We start from the raw sequence: 20585 nt of genomic DNA on the forward strand, positions 1-20585 counted from the left end.
CTACACGGCTGCTTTAAAATGGTTTATAACAGTAGTGAGAACTGTCGGGGCTCGGGACACAGAGCTCCATAGACAGTTTTCAAACCGTTTTCCAAGTGTCGTGTCCTGCTTGGTGTAGATCCGGCCCAGGGCTTGCGCCAGTTTGCAAACACTCTGATTTGGGAGTCCTGCTGTCTTCCAATCCCAGGCGAGTGAGGTGGGACTTCGTGGAAACAAAATCTGCACAGCCTCAGAGGCACTGTTTCCCAAGCGCTACATGTGGTCCACGGCTCTCAAAGTCCTAACAGCTAAATGGGTTCAATTGAACCCAAATTAAGTTCCAGGGCCAAAGCACGGTCTATTACCCCCTCCACTTTATGGTGTGCATTCATGTTTCCCTGAGGCTGCCTTAGGGGAGGTTGCCATTGGATAGCCCTGGTCGCTCGCTCTCTCTCTCTCTCTCTCTCTCTCTCTGAGGAGATCCCCTCCCTGGGATGGGACATGCTGGGCTGCTGACCTGTTTTCTTCCACTTCACAAAAACTCCTTTGGTGTCGTGACCCTTTGAGCAGGCTTGCTGGGAGTTTGCTCAGACATGTTCTGGAAGGAATTTCCCCTCCGGAAGAGGCAGGCGCTGGTCAGCTCCTCTTCAAGGGGGAGATAGTTGCTGACTCTTAGGCAAGAGATGCATCTGGGATCTGCCAGTTCTCCACAGTGGAGACCTGAAATGGTGGCGGGAGGGGGGGCACTCACCAGTTGCACCCAGGCAGACAGTTGGGGCAGCAATAAGGCTGCTTCACACTCTTCACTAACAGAGGAAGGAAACTCATTTAGACCACACATTCCCTAGTGAAAAGAAAGTACTGAGGACTTGCTATACAGGTGGAGTGGGCCTAGGCAGGTGGACAGGCAGGCAGGCAGACACTAAGCATCAAGGGCTGTTAAGCAGGCACCTTTAGCTTGCACGTGATACAGGAGCCCGAGAAAAGCTCATTTTTCCTCCCCAAAGAGGATGTTTGCACCAGAATTTTGAAGGCACCGACCACCACGCAGCCCAGCCTCCAAGAGAGCCTGGCATTTTGCCCCGGACACTGCTTAGACAGGAACTCCTGGGTGCTTGCAAGTGGGGCGTAAAGGCGATCGCCCACTCCCTATTGTTTTTGCTTAGGGTATGGGATTCAGAGGTAGGCCTCTGTTTTAAAGGTGTTTTAATCATGTATGGTATGTTCTTAATGTGTATTTTATATCATGTTTTTATACTGTTTGTTTTATACTTTGAATGGTTTTAGTTTTTGTGAACCGCCCTGGGAACTTCGGCTGTTGGGCGGTATAAAAATGCAATAAATAAATAAATAAATAAATAATAATAATAATAATATTAATAAGCCAGTTTGCAAAGTGCATTTCAGTTCTCATTCTCATATTGACCACCACCACCACCGCTATCTGTCCCGCTGTGATAAACGCCTCATCTTAAACATACTTCAGCCTCCCACAAGCTTACTTGCGTTTATGCTGCTGGCTCCCCAATGATTTCCCCTTTGCCTGGTGGTTCTGCACATGTGGGTGGGTGGGGCATGGGGTGAATTTACTTGAGCCTGGGCTGAATGCTCCGGGCAGGCACAGAACTCTCCCTGCACCCTCAGCCCCCAATGAAGCATTTTTCAGTGGCTTCTTTCAACATGAAAGATGCCCGGCCCAGTGGGGGCCATTGCTCAGACTACAGGGGCTTTTAACGTCCATGCACAAGCGAGCACGGCCAGGCCGGTAAAAAGAGGTTGTGGGGGGGGGGGGTTGTTTGCCCAGGCAGGGCTGGACTTGGTGCCTTTCATTTCTCTTCTTGTCCCCAGCTCAGCTCAGCTCAGCACATCATCTCAGCCCGGGTGACACATTTCTGGTATCACGCTGCAAACCTGATCCAGGCAGGCAGGGAGGGAGGGAGGGAGAGTTTCTCCTTGTCACGGCTCAATGTGAGTTCGTGCATAATCTCCACTCGCTGGGGGAATCGTCTGTCAGATACTTGCTCCAATTTGGATAGTGGAGCAGAAAATGCCACCTCGTGCTCCTCTCTCCCTTCTTGTCACATTGATTGCACAGAACCTTCTTACCGATAAGAGCTTGGAGCGAGCTTTGTGCCTTCCAAGACCCACTTCCCAATTTGGGCACCAGGATGTGTGGTGAGGCGGATGCTCTGCCCCCGGAACCATGTCTCAGCCACAGAAGAAGCGGAGGTCTTTCCTTTGCCATGTCCAGAAGCATGGTGCGCCTTGAGCTGTGTGGGTCTCCTGCCGGCTGGCTTGTGGCTTGGAAGGAGAGGGACCATATCGGGTCATTGTGACCGGCACTCTCAACGACAGCCTTGTTAGAAAATCTGTCCCGTTATACGTAAAATATATGATCCATTTTTGAAGTTCAAAAACGTTCATTGTACCAGGGTGATTTCAGGGATGCCAGATAAAAATGGGTGTGTGAAAGGGTGCTTTAACTGCAGGTGAATCTGTGTCACTACACACGTGTGAGTGAGTGAGCGAGTGAGCAAGCAAGCGAGCACGCGGGCATTGTGTTATTAAGAAGTCAGTGGGAAAGAATTTGTCTTGCATCCCAGCCCATAGCATTTGCAGGACCTCACTGGCAAAATCCTACATTTCATGAGGTCAAGATGGGTTAGGTGGTGGGGTGCCCCATTCTAAGCGTTTGCTTGTTGAATCAGGATGAGATTGTTCAGGGCTGCCTTGCCCACGACACATTCCTGACATGGGCATTGCAGTCCGTATAAGTGGAAATTCCATACGATGATCGCACGGGTGCGCATCTTCCTGGATAAGAACATGAGAAGAGCCCTGATGCTGGATCAGGCCAAGGGTCCATCTAGTCCAGAACTCTGTTCACACAGTGGCCAACCAGCCATCGGCCAGGGATGAACAAGGCCAGGGATGAACATGGTGGAACAGCACCCTTCATGTATTTACAGGAGGAAGCCCCAAGTGGTAGGAGAACACTCACCTAGGCATCGTTCACAAATGAAGTTTTTCTGAAGTGGAAGCAATATTATCCCTGTAAGGGACGTTGCCATGGGTGAAGGGGGCTCTGGACTTCCCACATGTTTACTTCTGGTAAATGAGCCCGTTGGTGCGGTAGCTCTAAGCCTGCAATGATGCGCCTGTTTGTTCCTTGCTCTTAACTCCTTTTCTCCCACCCCAGTTCTTGACTGAATTATAGATCGAGCAAAGCGTGTGCTTCTTCCTGGTTTTGTCCCTCTTGCTTTGCTCAATAGGGATGATTCATCCCAAGGACTGAGGATGACCCCTGGGAAGGGCTCGTCTTTGCTTCTGACTCCGGCTTTAGTCTGCGAGGATGGGGCTGGGCACTTGCTGGCGCTGGCCAGGCCTGGATCTGGACCTCTAGCTCATGCTGTAGGGACCACTGACCCAGCTGCATTCCAAAGGGAGTGCTTTACAGGTGCAGGTGGGGGAAGTGATGGGCCCCCGGACCCCACCGGGATAGGAGAAGGTCTTCCTGGCCATTCAGCTGTCAAGAGGAAGGAGATGCTGCAGAAGGAAATTTGCCCGAACAGAAAAATTCAGAAAAATGCTGAAAAATGCTGGTGCAGGCAGGGGACTTCCATGCAAGTGTAGAATTCTGTGGAATTCCCTGCCAGCTAATGCTGGTCAGGCACCAGCGTTGCTTTGTTTTCACATCTGCTAAAGACATTTCCTTTCCTCTCTACTGCTCTGCAGTCATCTTTAGATGTGGAGGGGCGTATCATTGATCAGTACCCGCTTTTCTACCAAAAACAGCACTCAGAGCAGCACTATAGCAGGAGGCCCCACCTGCAAGCCACGGACATTAGTTTCAGCACCTCAGGTGAGCCCGGGATGGCTTCAGGCATCGAAACAAAGGCACGTTGGCCAGGGGGACAGCAGCCACCACCGTGTCTCACCTCCCCCATCCTGAACCCAATTGTTTGCATCACCCAGAACAAACATCTGGAAAGACTTGGGCCCAATGGTCTCAGTCAAATGGGTCCTGACGAGGTCCGGACCGGTCGCGACTGACCGTGAATGAGATCAGGTGGGCCACCAGGTTCAGGTGGGCCATTGTGTTCAGGGCTCTTCTTGTGTTACCTCAACGAAAGGTCTGCTCGCTGTGCCACAGCTGTGAAAAAGGTGAATTCAGCATTAGGGGTTGTTAAGAAAGGAACTGGAAGTAAGATGGAGAGTGTCGTAGTTTCCCCTTGAATTATAGAGGGGAAAGATGCCCCCCCCAAAAGAAGCTCACAAGCCCACCTGCTTAGCCCCTCCCACTGGTCCTCATAAGCCGCAACCCAAGTCCTGGAATTGCCGGATGTTGTTCACACGGGTTCCATACTGGGAAAGGATAGGAGGGAACGTTACACCTGCTGTGGCTGGCTGTCTGCCAGGCGAGGTCCCTCTGCCCCAGCACCCCTCTCCCGGGGATCAGTGTCCCCCCCCCCTTTCCAGGCACGGCATGGGGCGCTTCCTCGGGGCCTTGGCCGAAGCCTCCGGGGAGGCCCTGGGGCCCCAGCCTGCACCCTTGCGGCTCCCGCCCGGGCGTAGCGTCCTGCGCTAACCCTTTCCCTTTGCCCTTCCCAGGTGCTCCCTGCAGTCGCCACTGGAGCCGGAGCCGGGGGCCAATGTGGATGTTCCTGCTCCTGCTGTGGCAGCCCCCTCTGGGCTCCGGGATGCCCCTCCACACGCTGCAGGCCTTGGCGCCCACCGAGAACAAATCCAGCCATGGGCCCCCAGCCCCCAGCACTTCTCCAGCCCCTCCGGTGACCCCCACGTTGCTGCCCACCCACAGCGAACCCCCCGCCCTGTCTCTGAACTTGGGCCTCAATTTCAAGATCAAGGTGCGGAGTCCGGGTAAGGGCCGGCCAGGTGAGGGGCCGGGAGGGGCCAGTGCAAAGCCTGGCCTGCCCCCCACCTGGCCAGCAGCCCCCACCCGCTCGCAGGCGGCGGGCAGCCGCTTCTGGACTGAGGCCCTGGGGGGCTCCGGCTGGCTGGGCCCCGGTCCCGCGGAGGAGCTTCCCTCGGGCCCCAGCAGGTGGGCCTGGGATGGGGCTCCGGCACGGGCCGCCCCGGGCCCCACTCTCCAGCACCCCCTCCCGCTCTGGCCACGGCTCGCCGAGAAGGGGCTGCCCCTGCCTGCCGGGGAGGACAGCAAAGAGCTGGAATTCAAGATTGACATTGACCTGACGGCTGGCCTGGGCAAGGAGGGCAGCCTGGCACCCAACAGCAGCGGCAGCGGCACAGGGTGGCGGTATCCGCTCCTCCCCGGCCTCAGCGTGGGCATCTCGGAGATTGCCAGCAAGCTGGGCGCACCTGGTGAGTACCTCTCGCTTCACAGAAGAGCTCAGGGGTGAGTAGGGATGGCCATGGTGCTGTGGGCACAAAAGACCTGGCCGGGAGGGGAGGGAGAAGGAGATGTCCTCTGCCAAGGCAGGAGACTCCTCCTTGGAGGTACCAAGCTGGACACACCTGTGCCACTGGCTGCTCCTCTTCGCACCGGCATCCTTTCCTGGGTCTGTTTCCGGGGGCCCCAATGGGCAACCAGATCCTGAGGACCAACCCCAGGGTGGCGGTGCTGCTCATGGGCTTCCCAGAGGCATCAAGCTGGCCACTGTAGGGGGCAAAATGCCGGGTGAGCTGGACATTTGGCCCCATGCAGCCAAACAGATGGTGACAATCAAGAGATTTTGGCCCCTGTAGCAAAGCAGAGCTCCCAATGGGCAAAGGGCAACCCTGCAAGGACAAGTGGGCCTGTTCAGTTGGAGGGCGGCGAGGTGCAGGGAGAATTGGGGTGTGTGAAGACAGGCACCAGCTGCCTCTCCATACTGAGGAGTCCATGCTTTAGGGTGGATTCCTGCACTGAGCATGGGGTTGGACTCGATGGCCTTAGAGGCTCCATCCAACTCTACTCTTCTGTGATTCTATGAGGAAGGCCAACTGGCCACGGTCTCCCCCACAGGCCCAGCAGGCCGGAGCAAGCAGTGCAGGCATCCGGGTCCGTCAGAGCTTAAGTGGGTCTCAGGGTGCCAGTGAAGCAGTCTGCAATCCCACACGTGCCCACCCCCACCCCACCCCGGTGCTCTTTTCTGTCCTCACGAGGCAGAATGCGCAGGCTGCCTCTTTGGCTCGGGGTGGGGGAGGGCGTTGGCCGTGCTGCAGGGTGGGCTTTGGCTGCCCTGCCGTGGAGGAGGGGTGAGACTCGGGGCCCTGGCAGTGCTGGAGCAAGGCAGCAGGTCTTGCCCTGAAGGAGAAAAACGGCTCAGCCTGCAGAACCAGCTGCCCGGGGCTGTCCTTGCTGAGAGAGGGCAGGCAGAGAGGACGCGGGTGCTGAGGGTCCCTCGTCGCCTTGGGGCAAGGGCGAGAGGCGCAGCCCGTGGAGCCCCGTTCAACGCATCGATTCTCTGCCCAGGTCTCCTCGGATCCACGCCGCCCCCAGAGACGTGGGAGCCACTGGAGTGGAACGGCACAGGCGGCGCCAGGGAGCAGCCTGGGGACTTCCGCCCAACCCCAGCGTGGGTCTCCGGGCCAGGTGAGAGCATCGCGGGCTGAGGGGCCGGCCTGCTCCGGGCCCTCCTTCTGTTTCCTGGGGCGGGGGTGACCTGGGCCTCTGTCGTCTTCCACTGCTTGCCCTTCTCTGCAGGAGGGAGGGTTTCCCCGGAGCTCCGGGCAGGTGGGAAGAACAGGCTTGGCAGGTCAAGCGACAGCCAGGAATGCAGAAGGGCACCGCTGGCTGGGAGGATGGCGTACGCGGGCAAGTGGGTGAGCCTGGTCTCCCCGGAGTTTACACCTGAGCTGTGGAGGGGGCCTGAGGGGCCAGGCCCAGGGCGTTCCACATTGGGCTGGGCCTGCAGAAAGAGGGAGACACCCCCCCACACACCCCTGCCCTGCTTCTTTTGGAGTGTGTGGGGGGTCCTAAGGATGTGAATGCTTCTTGGAAATACTTTCCAGACATCCCCACCCCCGCCCTGCTAGGATTCTTTTGGCCTGCAGGCAAAGGTCTCAAGCAGTGTTGTTTGGACATTAACTTGTCCAAGGCCATTTCTACATCAGCCCGAAAAGGCAGGCTGGTGACGGCCGAGTCCCTGTGTGTCCAAATGATGTGTGTCCCTGTGTGTCCAAATAAGTATTCCCTGGGAAAATCCAGTTCTTCCTGTGGTCTTGGGATCGTCCCGAGACCGCGGGAGGTGTGGCCGCCCGTCCCGGCTTCTTCCTTCCTCCCCGCAAGTAGCAGGGATCAGTAGAGGGAAGGAAGCGGGCCAGGAGGAATTGGGGGTGGGTGGGGGAGCGGGGGTGGGGCTTTTTTAAACACACACACACACACACACACACACAAAACACCTCACTTTTCGTTGGAGCGCACGTGCGCTCAGCTCCTTTAAAAAATAAAAAAATGGCAGGCGCGACACCCTCCTTCCTCCTGGGATGTCGTGCCTGCATTTAGACTAAGGGGAGGATCTTGTGATCAGGCTATCGCGAGATCCTCCTCCCTCCCTCCCTCCTCTCCTCCCTCTACACCGGGCTGGTGTAGAAATGGGCCAAGAGTGGAGCTGAGCTGGCTTGAGCAGCGTGATCATGCATCTCCGCCCCTTTCCAGTGGCTCTGCTGAAAGCTCCCAGTTCTTGTGGGGCTGCCGTTGTTCTGAATTTTTCTTTTCAACTAGCTAAATCTTGAAGCCTGATCATGAATCCTCATGGATATAACATGGGTATCAACTTGCCAAGTTGTTTTTATTATTACACCATGTTTTTCTAAATCCATACATATAACAGCAACTGTAACTGAGATTGGAAGGAGGGGTCTGTTAAGGATGACAGAAATGTGAGTTTTGGGATATGAGAGAATTTCCTTGACAATCTCCCCACACCCGCTGCATTTCCACTCTCCTTTTCTCTCTGCTGCCCTTCTGCCTCACGGCCCTAAGCAGAGGGGAGCAACTTTGGGGTTCCTGATTTGGCTGTCAGGAATTTGATCCAGTGTGATGCAAACCCAAATCCTTCTGTTCTGGTGCTCCTCTCCTCTCCAGTACAATTCAGTAAAATACAGCAGGACTTGACAAAGCCCATCATGTCTGCCTAGAAAAACCACCACGAGTGAGAAAAGAGATGAGGTTGAGGATGATCAGGGGTCTGGAAACAAAGCCCTATGAGGACAGACTGAAAGAACTGGGCATGTTGAGCCTGGAGAAGATAAGATTGAAGGGAGACATGATAGCACTCTTCAAATTTGCCCACAGAGGAGGGCCAGGATCTCTTCTCGATCCTCCCAGAGTGCAGGACGTGGAATAATGGGCTCAAGTTACAGGAAGCCTGATTTCGGCTGGACATCAGGAAAAACATCCCGACTGTTAGAGCAGTACGACAATGGAACCAGTTAGCTAGGGAGATTGTGGGCTCTCCCACACTAGAGGCCTTCAAGATGCAGCTGGACAGACATCTTTCAGGGATGCTTTAAGGTGGATTTCTGCATTAAGCAGGGAGTTGGACTCGATGGCCTTATAGGCCCCTTCCAACTCTACAATTCTATGATTGAAGGAGTTGCCTGTAACAAGAATTTCAGGAGGCGCCGGGAGGAATACAACTTTGGCCCCTTTGACCTCCATTTATATACTGCCCCATAGCTGAAGCTCTCTGGGCGGTTGGGCTCGATTGAGCAGGGGGTTGGACTTGATGGCCTTATAGACCCCTTCTAACTCTACTATTCTATGATTCTGTGATTTTATGTTGATGATGATAATGTTGATGATGATGATGATGATGATGATGATGATGATGATGATGATAGACTGGTGTGATCTAGTGTGGCTCTTCTGATGCTCTTCCATTCTGGTGCAAAGTCCTTCCTAGGGGTGGTGCACGTGCCACTGGGCTCACCAGCTGCCCTCTTTGGGCACCTGGTTGACTCCCTTGCTTGCATACCAGGTAGCCCATCCTCTGTGCAACCCACTCCCCACCCAGCCCTTTCCAGCAGCCCCCCCTTGTGCTTCCACCAGTATTTTCTCTGTCTCTGGCCATGCCCCCAAGCCCAGTCTGTGGAATTCAGCCTGAAGCAAGGGAGCTTTGTAAGCAAGAAACAAGAGATTGTTTTCAAGAAAGCAAGGGCAAGAGCTTTGGTTTGGGGGTTGAAGGAGAAGCAAAGGAGGCTGGCTACACAGGAAACAAACGTGCAATGCAGGTTTTAATTCCAAAGCAAACCTTCAGTAGTGCCAAGGCCGTGCTCTTGCACAATCAGCTGGAAGCAGAACTAAAGCGTGAGGTTCCACGTGGCGCGTCATGGGGCACCGTTTCCAGTCCCTCCACTAAACGGCCGGCCCGGCACACAGCTGAGAGCGATGGCCGTTTCCTTCCGCTGCCCCAGAGCGTAGTGCCCACTGCACAGGAAACGCTTGCCTGGCTCCACCCCATGGATTGCCCTGAGCTCTGAGGGCCGGGCCTGGACCGGGCATTCCATGTGCTGCTTCTGTGGACGGCAACCTCGCCAGGGACTGCCAGGCAACCTCGGAATGCCAGCGCTACTTGGCTGTGAGAGATGGATGCCACTAGCAAGCCCCACAAGATCCCCCCAGTGATGGCTCTTTATGCCGAGAGGCACAACATCTTCCAGCTCATGCAGGGCCTGGCGGAAGCCCTCCTGTTGCAGCAGCCTCCCGAACCCATTAACTTCATGATCGATCACCTGAAGAAAGACAACGATGAGGTGCCCAGGGTCTTCATCATGGGACCCCCTGCCTCTGGGAAGACAACCATCGCTCGCTGGATCTGCAAGCATCTCAGTGCGACCTACCTTTGCCCCCAGCAGCTCGTGTCGCTGAAGCTGCTCAAGCGTTCCCGCGAGGCCATGGCCTACCAAGCCAACGAGCAGGTGGTTCCTGATCACCTGTGGGCCTCCCTTTTGGAGGAGCGCTTGAATGATGTGGATTGTGTGAAGCTGGGGTGGGTGTTGGATGGCTTTCCGGAGACCAGGAAGCAGGCCCTGCGGCTCCAGTCCGTAGGCATCGCGCCTCGGCACGTCATAGTACTCCACGCCCCGGACATGGTGCTGGTGGAGCGGAACCTGGGCAAGCTGATTGACCCCGTCACCCAAGAGGTGTACCACACCACTTTTGACTGGCCAATAGACTTCACCGTGCAGAAGCGCCTGGTGAGGCCAGAGGGCATCTCGGAGCAGGCCACCGCCAAGCGGATCCTGGAGAGCCACCGCAACATCCCGGGCCTCCTCCAGACCTACCAGACGAACCACAAGGCCATCAACGCCGACCAGCCTTGTGTGGATGTCTTTGCCCAGGCTCTGAGCTTTGTGCAGAGCCGTCCGCACTCGGAAGCCCCCTTCGTCCCCCGGGTGTTGCTCCTGGGCCCACCGGGCAGCGGCAAAAGCTTGCAGGCAGCTCTGCTGAACCAGAAGTACGGGCTGGTGAACATCTCCTTTGGGGACCTGCTGCGGGAGAAGGTGGCTGCAGGCACACCGTTGGGCGACCTGATCAAGCCCTCCTTCGAAAGCGGCTACCCAGTGAGCGACAGCATCGTCCTGCATGTCCTCAAGGACCGGCTGACCCAGGATGACTGCCTGACCTATGGCTGGGTGCTCCACGGCTTCCCCCGCGATGCGGACCAAGCCGATATCATCAAGCACACGGGCTACGAGCCCAACCGGGTCTTCCTCCTCAACTTGCCCATCGAGGTGGCCATGCAGCGTGTCTGCCAGCGTGCCACGGACCCCATCTCGGGGGAGCGGTACCACACCATCTTCAAGCCCCCTACGGATGAGGAGGTGCACCGGCGCCTGCGACGCAACCCCAGGGACCGCCCTGAGCAGGTGGAGAGCAAGGCTGATTTCTACAACCGCCAGGTGGCTGAGCTGGAGGAGTACTATGAGGACTCCATCTTCCTCAATGCGGACCAAGACCCATACACCATCTTTGAGTACATCGAGAGCTGCCTGGTCAAGCCGCTGCCAGTCACCGCTCTATGAGCCGGGAGGGAGGGAGGGGTGGCCCAGGCTCTGGCCACCTGGGCCGAGAGAGCTGAGGTCTGTGTAGAGGGAGAGAATAAAACTAGTTTGGCTTAACCGTGGCCACGGTGGTTGCTTTCTTCCAACGTGGCGCTGATTCCTCCTGGGCTCTTAGAAGGTCTTGCACAGGGGCTAGCTTCTGGAAGCAGCACCCCTGATGCCCACCTCTGAAGCGAGGCAGACTGGGTGTGCTTGCTAGGTAGAGAGAGAGAGAGAGAGAGAGAGAGAGAGAGAGAGAGAGAGAGAGAGAGAGAGAGAGAGAGAGATGTTCTGCACGTGCTCAGAGGCACTCGCCTCTCAGGACTACTTCCCTTGCCTGAGGGCTGTGCCTCACCATTGAAGAGTAATGCTGGGAGGGACATCCTGGGACTACCAGGCCAGCTCCAACCTGCACCCCCACCTGGCTGCACTTCCCCCCCCTGGACAGCTGTTCATGGCCAGGAGTCGACCCCCACACCCTGCAGCCCAAAGTGCTTGCAATTGTCCCCGGTTACGGGGCAGTTCTCACAACCCAGATGCCATCATTCACAACAGATGCCATGATTCCCTTCCAGAAGGAGCCCTGCCCAGGGTGGGTTTCGGGGGGGGGGATACAGCCTCTGCCCCGGCTGCAGCTCCAACCCCCACATTTTCCACAGTCCCACAAGGCTGCTGGAAATGGGCATTGGGCAAAGCCACAGATGGGTTGTGGCTGCCCTTCTGCGCACGGAGCTGGCCGGCCCCTTCCCCAAAGGGCTCTTCTGCATTTGGGGGAGGCAGAGGAAAAGGCAAATGCAGTGGCGGATTTTGCCCAGGAGGAGAGACACGAGGATGGACCTCCGTACATTCCAGGGCAAGCGGGGTCTCCCCAAAGCGCTCCTGCACGCCGCGTTGATTTGTACATGGATATGCCGAAAACAGCACAGGCAGGACCGGTGCCAGACTATTTTGCGCCTTAGGCAAGGCAAGTTACTTGCACCACCCCACCACCCCCAAAAGAAATTGCCAACTTCGATTCAGCTGTTCAGGAAGAGTTTTGAACTATTATATTTTCCCTTTATTATGTTTTTTTTTCCTTTTCAACCCTAATTTGTTTAAAACTGTGACCCTTAAAGGGCAGTACTGTGCCCCTCTGAGGTCTGCGCCCTGGGCGGTTGCCTAGCTGGCCTAACGGTAGCGCCGGCCCTGGGCACAGCTTCCGGAGCGTCCAGCCATGTGTTTGATCAGATGCAGGAAGGGGACGGGCAGTGCAGCAATGGCCTTTGCCGCTTCTGGGGTGCAGGGGGCACCCTCCCGTTTCTGGCAGCCAGTCGACAGGAAACACCCCCCACGGAATATCACTCAGAGGTGCAGGCTTTCCCCGGGGCCCAGCCAGGAGGCTGCTGCTTCTCCAGGCTGGTCTTGGCGGCCCTAACCTTGCAGCAAACCACGGCAGAGAGTTGCCCCTTGACGCAAGTCGGTCTTGGTGGTTGGGCCAGCAAGGGCCGGAGAGCAGGAGGTGCCACTCCCGTTTGCCTGCGTGGGTCGAGCTGAAAGTGGTGTTTGCTCTGATGCCAGGCCCCTCGGAGCGCCTGTGTGCTTTGGGCCTCTGCAAACAGCACCAGGCAGGCGGGGGCCATTGTTCCTCCAGACGAGGTTTCCCTCCTCCCTGTCTCCCGGCTGGAAAAGGCTTTTGTTGCACGAGATGCCATGCAAGGAGTGGAAGCGTAGCCCAGGATGCTGGTGGAGGGGTTTGGCCTCCTCCCCTTCCACCAAGTCAGCTGGGAGCTGCTGCTGAAATTATTTTTGGCCACCATGGGCTCTTTCTCTCCGCCCGCCCCACCACCACCACCACCACAAAACTGGCAGACAAAAACTCTCTTCCATTATTCTTACTTGCACAAAACATCCATCCATCCATTAATTAACTAATTGCATCTCTATACCGCCCAATAGCCAAAGCTCACTGAGCAGTTCACAGAAATTAAAATCCTAAAATGCAACATGATGAAACGTACTATAAACATTTTAGAAGTTTAAAACAGAATAAACCAGAGTAAAAAGCCAGCAGCAGGGAAAGATCTAAAAACAAACAACACACATTTAAGAAGAACTAAAAAAAAACGCCAACCCTTGGAAATGAAAAACGAAGAAACCTGGGAAAATAAAATGCATTTGCTGCGTTTCTCTAAATGCGTTTCAGCATGAGCCACCAGCAAGAGAGCAGTGGCTGATTCACCCTGGGAAAGAGAGGCAGAGAAGCAGGGGCGCGATGCTTATTTAGGCCCTTTCCACACCTAAGGGCCTTTGGGGAGGGAGGGGGGATGGTCCCGGACTTACCTGCTTCCGGGATCGTCCCTGTGCGTCTAAACGGAAGCGGGATATCCTGGAAGGGAAGAGGGACGTCATGCCTGCTGTTTTTTTAAAAAAAAGCTGGAGCACACTTGCGCTCCAGCAAAAAAGTAAGTCAAAACAACAACAACTCCCCCCCAATGTACCTGGACTCCCCCAGCCTGGCTCCTTCCCTCTGCTACTTGTGGGGAGGAGGGAAGAAGCTGGGACAGGCACCCTCATCGCCCGCGGTCCTCAGGATTGTCCTGAGACCACGGGTAACCACGGGATGACCTCGGTTATCCCGGGAAAATGGAGGGATCATCTCTGCCTGCTCCCGGGATCCCCTGTGCATCATTTGGATGCACAGGGATGATCCAGGGGGAAAAGGCAGGTGTAGAAAGGGCCTTAGAGGGCCAAGTAGTAGCTTCAGATGGTGCAAGCTTTCCCATTTCACAGGACGCTTTATCAGGCAAGTGGTCCCTGGAGTAAAAGACGGACTAAGCTCTTTAGGGAAGACACCTAACCTAACCCAGGAGACGGGGAGGGGAAGGGATGACCCTTTGGCCCAGGACCACCACCCACCACCCACCACCCTCCCCAGTTGTGTTCTGCAGCAGCACCGAACCAGCAGGGCCCAAAGCTGAGACCTGCACAGGCCTCCCTCTGAGACTGCTGTAGGTGCCTGGACAGTCACGTCTCTCCTTTGCACACACACCAGGTTGGAGCGGCTTGGTGCCTGCCCAAAGTCTCCCAGGATCCTCTCCAGCCCTGGAGGGGGATTAGCCAGTGTTTGCTGCAACCTTATCAGCAGAACAGGAGATAACAGGGGCAGGCTTAGCCCGCTTGAGTGGGTGGTGGGAGGGGAGGGTGGTGTAGGTCCTATGCTTTTCTTTGCACCAACCAGAATTTAAAATGGACAATGCAAGCTTTTAAGTTGCACAGAACTATTCCTCAGGTTGAATGTTCAGTGGGAAAGGCAGGGAAGAAAAACAGGTCTTTATTTGCTGTGGTCTGGCATTTCCCTACTTTAGCTATGGCTTTTTGCCTTCCTAGTTTCAAGAACCAGGAAGGAAACTGGAGCAAACACTCTTTCAGGTTAAAATATGTCCAAATTGCCCAGATAAAACCGCAAATAAAAATATGCTCCTGTGGGAAACATAAAAACCAGTTGTTATGACTGTATGCCTGTACACCAGCATACTCAGAAATCCCCTATAATGGGTTCCCATTACATTCGTGCAACCAGAACCAGGACAAGGAAGGGTTCTGGCCGCCTTAAAAGACTCACACATGAATGATGGCAGAAGTCTTCATGGGCTACATGCAGCTACGCAAGACGCTTTGCTGCAAGAAAAACAACAGTGACCCTTCTGGAAATAATTGCAATCTTACTGACTATATGCCTATAAATAATGGTGCCTCTCTCTCTGTGTGTGTGTGTGTGTGTGTGTGTGTGGTCTACCCATGTGAGCAGCCCTAAGTAGCCAAACCAAGCGTGAACACACACGCATGGCTGTTGCATGTCCAACCATCAACAGGGGCGAGACTGGTGGGCACACGAGACAGGGCCTTTTCTGTACCTGCACCCAGAGTATGGAACTTCTCCTCCAGGGCAGTCAAGTGGTCTCCACCTTGATCGAGGTTTTTTTGTTTTTTGTTTTTAGTAAAAATGCCACTGTTTTGTCAGGATTTTGATAGATTTTAATGTTACTCTTTGGCTTGTTTTAAGACGTTTCTGTTCCTCTTAGATTGTGGTAATTTTATTGTATTTTTGTTTTGCTTTAAGGCTTTTGTGGGCAGAAAACTAATTTACAAATAATGCTGCTGCTGCTACTAGAAGTAGTAGTGGTAGTATTCGTACTGCTACTAGTAATAACAAACCTGGACAACCATCTGTCAGGGATGCTTTAGGCTGGATTCCTGCACTGAATGGAGGGTTGGACTCGATGGCCCTTCCAACTCTGCTATTCTATGATTCTAATGGCATAGTGGATGTGACTGAAAAGGTCTCAGTAGCACCCCATACTAAACAATGATGCCTATTTGGACACCATCCAGCCAAACTATAAGCACATTGAGGCACCCCTCCTCCGCCCTGACTTCAACTGAGAACAAAGCGCAGGCTTAAATCTCTCCCACTGGAATCAGTGGGATTTAAAAGGGCTTTGCGTTGTCGGTCTTGTGCCCACCCTGAGTAAACTAGACCATCCCTGGCCTCCCTGGAGCAACACTCTCTTTGTGGGCTACTCTGCTTCTGAAGGCCTCTAGGGCACTGAGTCGGGTCCCTCTAGAGGAAACCCTGAACACTGCAAAGCCCTTGCAAGGTGGGGGAGATTAGGGGTAGGGGCGCACCGCATCAATCGTGTTGCCCCTGCAAAATTATCTCCTGTGGTCGTTTCCCTGCAGCCATCTGTGAGAGGCGCAGAATGTTCCACAAAAGTGGCTGGGGGGTGGGGGGTGACCGTTGGGGAAAGGAAAAAGGCTCCCAATGCTCCATTGCCTCAGGGCCTTTACTGCACTTGCAAAGGGATGCGTCCAGCGCACGTCCCCATTCGCACCCTGACTCAACTAGTTGTGTGTAAACAGGCCCAACTAGAGCTGGATGGGGGTGGGGGAATCGCATGGCCCCAGCAGGCAGCCAAGCGGCCAGCGCAATGGACAACCATCTGTCAGGGATGCTTTAGGGTGGATTCCTGCATTGAGCAGGGGGTTGGACTCGTTGGCCTTGTAGGCCCCTTCCAACTCTGCTATTCTATGATTCTATAAGACAGGGAGCATCTGCCAGGTTGCCCCCCCTGTCAGCCCCCCCAGTTCAGAGGGTGGAAACAGGAGAGCTGGTTGTTTATTATGGTTTTAATTTTTGTGAACCGCCCAGAGAGCTTCGGCTATTGGGCAGTATAAAAATGTAATAAATAAATAAATAAATCAGGAAAAACGTCCTGACTGTTAGAGCAGTACAACAATGGAACCAGTTCCCTAGGGAGGTTGTGGCCTCTCGCACACTAGAGGCCTTCAAGAGGCAACTGGACAACCCTCTGTCAGGGATGCTTTAAGGGATGCTCTCCCACTGAGCCCCTTCCAACTCCACTATTTTGTGATTCTATGATCAGGCAGCAAGGAACTCCTTTCAAGTCAAGGGGGACATGGTGCGGATGTAGCCACGGATCAGGAAACCAGTGGCTGCATTAAAAATGCATGCAAGAGTGGAACGTGCCGAGATTTTGAAAACCTGATCAGCTACCCTCCCCACATGGCAACATTCACCTCAAAAGCCAATCACCCCGCCCCCTGCCCCCTACGTGCCCGTCCTGCCCTCCCTTTCCTGATGCCCCAGGAGGCGCCCCCATTCCTCTAGCTGCCTGGCCCTGCTTCTGCCCCTGTGCCTTCTGGCCACTCCGCCTCTGTCCAGGGCCAGGCATTCTGCTCTACTTGGGGCTGCCTTTGAGGTCTGTGCAGTCGTCCTGTGGGGCAGGGGAGGAACACCCCATGCATAAGACTTGGCCGGAGCTCCAGCCCTCACTTTGCCCTAGAAACCCCTCCACGGCTTCAGCCAGGCTGTCCTATGAGGCTTTTCAATACCGCTCCGCGCTTCCCTGTCTGTGGCTACATCCCCAGAGCCTTGGGGCTGGGTCAGAGTTGTACGTTTCAATCAATCGCTCGTTGCCAGTCGGTTAATTAACAGTCCGCCTCTCGGTCTTGTCTCCCTGCAGGGCTGGAGTCCAGCAGCCCGGCTGCCTCGCCAGGCGGTGAGGGGGCCTTTGCGGCTCTGCCTGGCTGCCTGCCTGAGCACCCGGAGGACTGTGGCTCCCCACTGCCCGAGCCCGGCTCGCCCCCTCTCTCGGCGCTGCTGCTGCCGGCCCTGCCCCTCTTTGTGCCGCTGCACGCGGACTGGAACACCGCCCTGGCGGAATGGGGCCTGGCTTGGGAGGCCCACGTCTACGGGGCCTGCTCCCTCTTTGCCCTCCTGGCCCTGCTCTCGCTGCTGGGCCTGCTGGGCCTGCTGGGCCGCTGTCCGGCCGGCTGCAAGCTCCTGGCCCTGCTGCAGCTGTTGCTGACGGGGGCCGGCGGGGCTCGGGCCGCGCTCCTCTTGGGCGACGCCTATGGGCAGCTGGAGCTCCTGCCAGACTTCGCCGTGCGGCTGCTGCACGACCTGGCGCTCCCTTGCCTGAGCTCTGCCTTGGCCGTCACCCTCCTGCTCCTCTCACTGCGGCCGCGGGTCAAGCTCTCCGCGGGCTCCAGCCTCCGGCATGCCTGCTTGCTGGCCATCCTGGTCCTGCTGCACTTCTCGGTGGCCACCGGGGCCATCCTGGCTGCTGACCTGCTGCACCAGTTCCCCTTCCTGCTGCTTGCCTCCCGGGCCGTCTTTGCCCTCCTGGCCGCCCTGCTCTCCGCCTCCTTCCTGGTCTTCTACTGCCTGGCACGCGTGGACACGGCCCAGATCTACGACCTCAAGAGCGCCGCCCCGCCCGCCTGCCCGTGCCCCTTTGCCGACGCCCGCCAGTGGAGCCGGGCCGCCCGCACAGCTCTCCCGGCCGCCTCCTTCGGACTGCTGAGTGCCGGCCTGCACACCTACGCCATCCTGCACGTCCTGGGCTACGGCCTCAGCCCAGAGCTCTTTGGGCCCTGGCCGTGGTGGGCCCTGCAGCTGGCGTGCCGGCTCTGTGAGGCTGGGATGGGGCTGCCTTTGGCCTGCCTGGGCCTCTACCCAGTCTTCTGCTCGCCCGCCGAGGGCTGCTGCTGCCCCTGCTGTGGCCCGCTCCTCTGCCTCTCTCCAGACCACGCCGCTGTGAAGACCCAGATCCTGCCCAACAACTTCCAGTGGGCCCTCTCCCAGCACGAGAAGCTGGTCATCTGTGACACCATCACCCGCAGCGAGTCGGACTACCTCCCGCTCTACGCCATGCCGGCGGAAGAGCCCGGCAGTGCCCGCGGCGGCCCCTGTGCCGAGCCGCCGTCCCGGCTCAGCGTCGCTCTGGAAGCCAGCGTGGACCCGACGGCGGACTTCCGCCCCCCTTCGCCCATCGACCTGCGTCGCAGCATTGACGAGGCGCTGTGCAGTGAGGGGCTGTTCCAGGGGGGCGCCGCAGCCTTCTACGCCTCCAGCTCCCTCTCCCTGCGCTTGGCTGGGGGGCCGTCGGCCGAGAGCGACCTGTACCGCACGGCCTCTTGCGTGGAGCTGGTCCCTGGCCGGTCCCAGGCGGACGGAGAAGCCTCTCTGGACGCCAGCGGCCCCAACACCACCCTCTCTTCCCCAGGGCCCTGGAGGGGGAGCACGTGCTCCAGCTCTCTGTACAAGCAGTCCACAGACACCTGCTCCCTGGTGCTCTGCTCCAGCCCGGGGGGAAGCAGCTCTGTGGCCCCTGTGGCTTACGGGAGCCCCCCACGGTCCCCTCCCCTGCCAGGCCGCCAGTACTGGGTGCTGACCCCAATCTCCCAGGAGTCCCTGGCCTCGGTGGGGCAGCCGGGGGCAGACGCAGCCCTCCTGCAGGAGGAGTTCATGGACGTTTGCCGGCAGATCGACACGCTCAGTGTCAGCAGCGACACCATCGACTTGTAGCCGCACCGCGGAGCTCGGTGGAGTAGATCCCCCCTCAGGCATGTGCAACCTCGCCTTCCAGTGGGCCTGCAGTGGGGCAGGGGCTGCCCTCAGCCCTACAGAGCCCTTCACTCGGGGCGGGGGGTGGGGGTGGGGGTGGCGGCACCTGCTTTGCATGGGTGCTTTTCCAGGGCAGTGAGGCTCTGTTTCGGTGGGGGTGGCGTGAGCCTGGGGGCCGGGAGACCTGTGCTGCCCCTGACCCAAAGGACGGGCACCTCTGCTGTGGCACCGCCACGGGAATAAGCAAAGCCCCCTCCCCCAGTGGCTGCCCCACAACCCTTTTCCTCCCTGGGTCTGCTGAGATCTCTGCATTACAAAGAGGTCACCCTGGGCCTTCTCTCCGCCCTTGCTGCCTCCTCTCCCACCTCTCTTCCGTGGGGAGAGCCCCACATGGAGGTTTTGCCCCCTTTGGTAGCGACAGAAGACATTCTTTCCTTGTTCTGTGTTGTCGAAGCAGAGGACAGCGGTGCGGATGCCCTTTCCCCAGGGCCAAGGCTGGGCAGGAGGGGAGGGGAAGTGAGCGGCAGAGATTTAGCCCTTAAGCTATCAATAAAAGGATTCTGTGGAGAGCAGCGTCTGGTTCCATCTTTGGGGAGGGCAGCAGAGCGCGTCCGTCTCCTGCTTCTACCCCTTATTATGCCAGGAGGAGGAGGAGGAACGTCCCTCCGGCTACCTCCGGCCTCTTGAGCCGTCCGGAGGCAGAAGGAGCAGGAAAGGGCAAGGTCCCCTTTGGGCAAGGTCAGCCTGGTCAGCCATCCAGCACCTCCACCTCCCTTCGTCCCAAAGTACCAGAGTCACATGACACCAGCAGATGGCCACGATCCAGGTCTCCTCATGACAGCTGCGGGACTTGAAGTACGTCGCCGTGCACACCTTGGCAGCCTCTCTCCGTGTCTCTCATTCCTACCTACCCCCTCCCACCCCCAGACAGAAATCTCTCACCTGACCAGGCTGCTAACAGGGGGGTGGGTTTGTCTATACACGGGGAAAGCCCTGCAGTCGCTGTGGATCTGCGCTGCATCAGTTAGACGACGCAAGCGCAGATTCACAGCCACCGCGGGGCTTCCTCGTGGTGTTGCGAAATGAGAAGGTCAGGAGATTTACCCCGACTTTTTCAAAGGAAGCGACGTCAACCCAGTGTTTCTGCCGGGTAATGTCACTCCACGGCCAATCCGGGGTCAACCTTGGGGCAGAGGCTGGTGGAAGGCAACCAGCGATTGGTCGCATTCCACCAAGTAGAGGGCAGGGGCGGTTCCAAGACCCAGGTGGCCGCCCAGAAACCCAACGCCGCCCCTGGAGGGGGAAAGTGCTGGGGTTGAAGAGGGAGACGGTGGCAACCCGGTGCTGTGAAGACAGCCCCCAGGGACTTGTTTGGAATTGTACAGATCAGCGCCTCTGAATGCTTCCACAACAGCTGTTTACCCTGGAAGTGCCGTGCTCCGATCACTCAGGGTGCTTCCAGACGAGGCTTTTAGAACCCTCTCACCCTGCCTCATTCGCAGGAGTTTACAGGGGATCCAGATCATAGGCGTGCGCAGCACATTTCATTAGGGGGTTCAGCCAGGGGTTGGTTTTTTTAAGGTAAACATTGATTAAATATATAGTAATAAAGGACTTTTTTCCATTCATCAAACAAACAAAATAAACGAAAACTGAAGTAAACTGTATTTTTTTTAATTAACAAGTA

At 56.7% G+C, this 20585-nt stretch overlaps 2 protein-coding genes across 3 annotated transcripts; both read left to right on the forward strand.

The window, feature by feature from the left end:
- The first annotated feature begins 1666 nt into the window (after window positions 1-1666).
- On the forward strand, window positions 1667-18887 carry PRRT4 (proline rich transmembrane protein 4). Its single transcript, XM_063134466.1, has 6 exons — window positions 1667-1744; window positions 1828-1947; window positions 3715-3841; window positions 4591-5322; window positions 6416-6535; window positions 17013-18887. Exons 1-6 carry the CDS (start codon window positions 1667-1669, stop codon window positions 18857-18859), a joined length of 3024 nt encoding a protein of 1007 aa, XP_062990536.1. The 3' UTR covers window positions 18860-18887.
- Window positions 9532-11034, forward strand: LOC134403916 (adenylate kinase 8-like). Of its 2 annotated transcripts, XM_063134459.1 has the most exons (2): window positions 9532-9615; window positions 9751-11034. In XM_063134459.1, the coding sequence occupies exons 1-2, from the start codon at window positions 9532-9534 to the stop codon at window positions 10969-10971; spliced, it is 1305 nt and encodes a 434-aa protein (XP_062990529.1). In that variant the 3' UTR covers window positions 10972-11034. The 2 variants fall into 2 exon arrangements, with proteins under 2 accessions (XP_062990529.1, XP_062990528.1); XM_063134458.1 differs by having other exon boundaries at window positions 9532-11034.
- Window positions 18888-20585: the final 1698 nt, after the last annotated feature.

Source organism: Elgaria multicarinata, chromosome 9 (genome assembly GCF_023053635.1).
Source record: "Elgaria multicarinata webbii isolate HBS135686 ecotype San Diego chromosome 9, rElgMul1.1.pri, whole genome shotgun sequence".
Taxonomy (NCBI): Eukaryota; Metazoa; Chordata; class Lepidosauria; order Squamata; family Anguidae; genus Elgaria; species Elgaria multicarinata.